At 42.6% G+C, this 4671-nt stretch overlaps 1 protein-coding gene across 1 annotated transcript in view; it reads right to left on the bottom strand.

Moving 5' to 3' along the window:
• Positions 1-2868, bottom strand: part of mast3b (microtubule associated serine/threonine kinase 3b) — a 21193-nt gene extending 18325 nt beyond the window's left edge. Inside the window, exon 1 of the mRNA XM_055164771.1 lies at positions 2795-2868. Within this exon, the coding sequence (XP_055020746.1) occupies positions 2795-2868 (74 nt within the window). The remainder of the gene's footprint in view (positions 1-2794) is intronic.
• Positions 2869-4671: the final 1803 nt, after the last annotated feature.

The following is a 4671-nucleotide window of genomic DNA, read 5'->3' as shown; positions in this document are numbered from 1 at the left end:
TAAAGTGGAAATTGAAAAAAATATGTGTTGAAAAAAGTCTAGGGAAAAAACACTTAAATTTTTAATGGTTCATTTGCACCACTGACCATCACCTCATTTTATATGTAAATCATAATAATGTTTTCAATGACTTTGGCAGGTTCCATAATGCAAAACAGGAAGCACCATCCTGTACAGAGTGGCTTTTTATTTTCTGATCTGTTATAATGTTGTATCCTCGTTAATCTTCATCCTCATTTTGCAAAGGACCTTTAATGAAAGCACTACATTCAAGTACAGGTAACTTTCCCCACCCACTCCTCCTATTGGTCAGCCTCACTCTGATTGTGAGTGAAAGGTATATTTAACCAATCACAGGGAAGTATGAAGTTTGTAAAAATAGCTTCAATTTACTTCTTACCTCAGTCAGTATATAAATTGAAGTGTGCATCAAAATTCAGATTTGAGTGTAATACGAATGTTTTCAGAAGTTGTTTTTCCTAAAGCCCTCATGCTCTCCTCTGGGTCACATAGACCTGAAGAAACATTTTTTTTCCCATCCCGCTCTCTTGGGGCGGGTCAATCAGACCCCAAAAATTATTTTCATTTATTTTATCGCCAGGCGAGAAAATACTTTTTAAAAAAATGTTTCTTTGGGTCTATGTGACCCCGAGCAGAGCGTGAGGGCTAATTTATAAACAAGAATTAAAAGTGGCACATGGTAGTGAACGATCGGTCAGGACCAAAAAGTCACAGATATTGAATATTTGGTGTTTTTCAATGTTAGAATATCTTGGATTTAATTATTTTTTATTAAATCATTCTTTATTAATGTTACAAAAATAGAGCACCAAACAACTGTGAGGATTAACTGCTTGTCTGTAAATGCATTCCTTCACACGTTTCCAATCAGACTTTTATAAGCAAAACCACTTTCAGTATCAGAGGCCTAGTAAAAGAGCAGGCTCCTGTTTACTGGTTGAGGTGAATTATTGGATCATCTGGAGCAAAGATGCAGTGAGTTTAAACCTCAGCAGAGTAGAAAGGGCGGGGCCAGGTTTCACTCACATCCTCTTAATGTGGTGAACTCGACACTTTTTATGGCATCATATGGAGCAGGGTCACCAAGTACTTGAACACTTACAGTTCCTCTGAATTCTGTATAAACTGCACAAAGTCATGTTTGGTTACATTTTCAGTAAAATAAAATATAGTTTACTTGGCATTAGGGGTGCAGTGATCCAATACTGGTATCAGATATCGACTTCCATTTTCTTCTGCTTATCTGGGGCCAGATTGCGGGGGCAGAAATCTAAGCAGGGACTCCCAGACTTCCTTCACCCCGGACATGTCCTCCAGTTCCTCCGGGGTGACCCCAAGGCATTCCCAGGCCAGCCAAGAGACATAGTCCCTCCAATGTGTCCTAGGTCTTCCCCGGGGACTCCTTCTGGTGGGATATGCCCGGAACAGATGCCCGAGCTACCTCAGCTGGCTCCTCTCGACATGGAGGAGCAGCAGCTCTACCCTGAGCTCCTCCCATGTGACTGAGCTCCTCACCCTATCTCTAAGGGAGCGGCCAACCACCCTGCGAAGAAAACTAATATCTGCCGCTTGTATGCGCGATCTCATCCTTTCGGTCATTACCCAAAGCTAATGACCCTAGGTGAGGGTAGGAACGTAGATTAACCGGTAAATCGAGAGCTTTGCCTTTCGGCTCAGCTCCCTCTTCACCACAACGGTCCGATACAGCGGCCGCATCACTGCCGACTCTGCACCGATCTGCCTGTCAATCTCACACTCCATCCTCCCCTCACTCATGAACAAGACCCTGAGATACATGAACTCCTCCACTTGAAGCAGGGACTCCCCACCCACCTGGAGAGGGCAAGACACCTTTTTCCAGTCTAGAACCATGGCTTCTGATTGGGAGGCGCCGATCTTCATCCCAGCCATTTCACACTCGGCTGCAGACCGCCCCAGTGCACGTTGCAGGTCCTGGCTTGATGAAGCCAACAGGACAAAATCATCCTCAAACAGCAAGTAAGTTTTTTATTTATATAGCGCTTTTCACAGACATTTGTCACAAAGATGCTTTACATTATTAATTCACTCCATATCCAGAGGTGGTAAGCTACTATTGTTGCCACAGCTGCCCTGGGGCAGACTGACTGAAGTGCGGCTGCCATGCCAATTGGCGCGATTGGTCTCTCTGACCACCACCATCACTCACGCACACATCACTTTCATACCAGGCAATATGGGTGAAGTGCCTTGCCTAAGGACACAACAACAATTTTTGTGATTGGTGCCCCAGGGGGGCACCAGATTTTCCCACTGGTCTCCCATCCAGGCCCAGACTTGCTTAGCTTAGGCTTTGACAAGCTGGTATGGCCAAACAGCAGAAATGAGATCCTGTGGTCCCCAAACCGGACCCCCTCCAGCCCCTAACTACACCTAGAAATTCTGTCCATAAATACAATGAACAGAACTGATGACAAAGGGCAGCCCTGGCGGAGTCCAACATGCACCTGAAACTGGTCTGACTTACTGCAAACACAGTTCCTCCTCCGGTCATACAGGGACCAGACAGCCCTTAGCAAAGGGCCCCGAGGACCCCCCCACAGGACACCACAAGGGACACGGTCGAATGCCTTCTACAAATCCACAAAAACATGTGGACTGCTTGGGCAAACTCGTATGAACCCTCAAGCACCCGTAGATTGGAGAGCGTAGATTGTTCCACGGTCGGGATGAAAACCACAGTGGTCCTTCTGTTCCGAGGTTCGACTATTGGTTGGATTCTCCTCTCCAGTACCCTGGAATAGACCTTACCGGGAGGGATTCCTGTGAGGCACTGTCCCCGACTACCACGTGATGTTGCAGAGACATGTCAGCCAAGACAGCCCCACAATATCCAGAGACTTAAGACGGATGGGTCTCATCCACCCCGGGAGCCTTGCCACCGAGGAGCTTGCCAGCCACCTCAGTAACTTCAGCCAGGGTGATGGACAGGTCCGCCCTCAAGTCCCCAACCTCTGCTTCCTCCTTGGAAGAGGTGAAGGTGGGATTGTGGAGATCCTCAAAGTATTCCTTCCACTGGATTACAACATCCTCATTGAAGATGAGGAATAAATAACAGCTACATAACACATTTGGATCAGTTTAATCTCGTTTTATTTTTGTTTAAATAAATGAAATGCTTTTTCAGTCTCTGCACTGGTACTGGTTGATAATTGGCATTAGGGCTGCATTATTTGAGAGAAAAAAAAGCAAAAGACGTGACTTTTTAATAACACAGGATGCATGAGCATTGATTTGCCATTTTATCTTATTAATATCAACATTCATTGAGTAAAGGAAAAACAAGTCTACCACTGTATTTGAATGTTAACATTCTCCTCATTGTCCTGTTTAATTCATGTATTAATTTCGAGGTGATTTATGTATTATTGGTCTAGTATTGTTGCTACACAGTGTGCCGGCATATGCCTCAGTGCATTTGTTTCAGACTAATTAAATCTGACTGCTGTTATAAATTTTAAGATGATTGATGAAATTTAAAACAAGAAGACAGTGTTATGTCTCAATATTTGCTTCTTCAGCATTATGTGTAGCTGTGATACATTAGTGAAATTACTAATGACACGGACTGTCAAATATTGTTTAATGAATCTAACAAAAGACCACTGCAAAATACTGCTTTTCTTTTTTATAATTTGAAGCAGTTTTTATAGTTGGGCTACTTTATCATATAAACTTTGATATGGCTTTTAAACATTTGAATAAAAAGTACTTATTTAATTATTGTTTATTTCAATAAGGGCAGACACAACAAACCAAGATTAACAATTAATTAGTCTGATGCAGATATCAGTGTTTATAGTCAAGGCTAATTTGCAATATTGGGTTCTCCAAAAAATATTTTGTGGAGATTTTGTCAAAATTGCCAATCTATACAGAAATGATTAGGGATGCAATTTTATCCAAATCTCTGTATGATATTTTCATGATATGCATTTACAATATTTTATAGAGAATAACAAATTTGTGACTTGACTGTCTTGATAAGCCTCAGACATATTTAAAAGAACTGAGATTTAAAAGCACTTAGTTATTACAGTTAGTTATTTCTTCATGTAGTCTGCACTGAAATGGAGCTAAAGATCATGGCCTGTTCCCTCTTTTTTAGCTACTGCACGAAAAAAATTTAAGCAACGAGACTTCTAATGCAATATATTGTGATGGCCCACGATATTATTGTATATTTGAAGTTACAATATGACAGTGTTTCAGTTGTTACATCCCTATAGATGAAGACGCACTGGGTTGTCTCTTGGTATCTTTTGTCTTGATTGGCTGTGACCCTGACAGTGTACATAGAGTGCATGAGAGACTCATCTCCATGATGACATGCTCGTACATTAGCCTGATGCACCCGGGCCTGTCACGCTCAATGACACCCAGTGGTCACGCTCCTCTGGGGGACATCACTTAAACAGATTGAGTGGGGTACAGAGGTGGGTTATGGGGGTGGGAGGGGGTGGAGGGGCGCAGGGTGCTCAGTCACACCTTTACTAGAACAAGGGTCTCTCCAATGACACGTCTCTTTCTCTGAGACACCAACCTCTGCTCATTTACAGTAATATGAATTACTGAGGAAATAGTCCTTTTTCTTCCATATGTTGAATTTTT

Source organism: Boleophthalmus pectinirostris, unplaced genomic scaffold (assembly GCF_026225935.1).
Source record: "Boleophthalmus pectinirostris isolate CB_2022bp ecotype Guang Dong unplaced genomic scaffold, ASM2622593v1 HiC_scaffold_7, whole genome shotgun sequence".
Classification (NCBI taxonomy): domain Eukaryota; kingdom Metazoa; phylum Chordata; class Actinopteri; order Gobiiformes; family Gobiidae; genus Boleophthalmus; species Boleophthalmus pectinirostris.
Note: the sequence above shows the minus strand (reverse complement) of the source record. Positions and strands in the feature narration are given on the sequence as shown.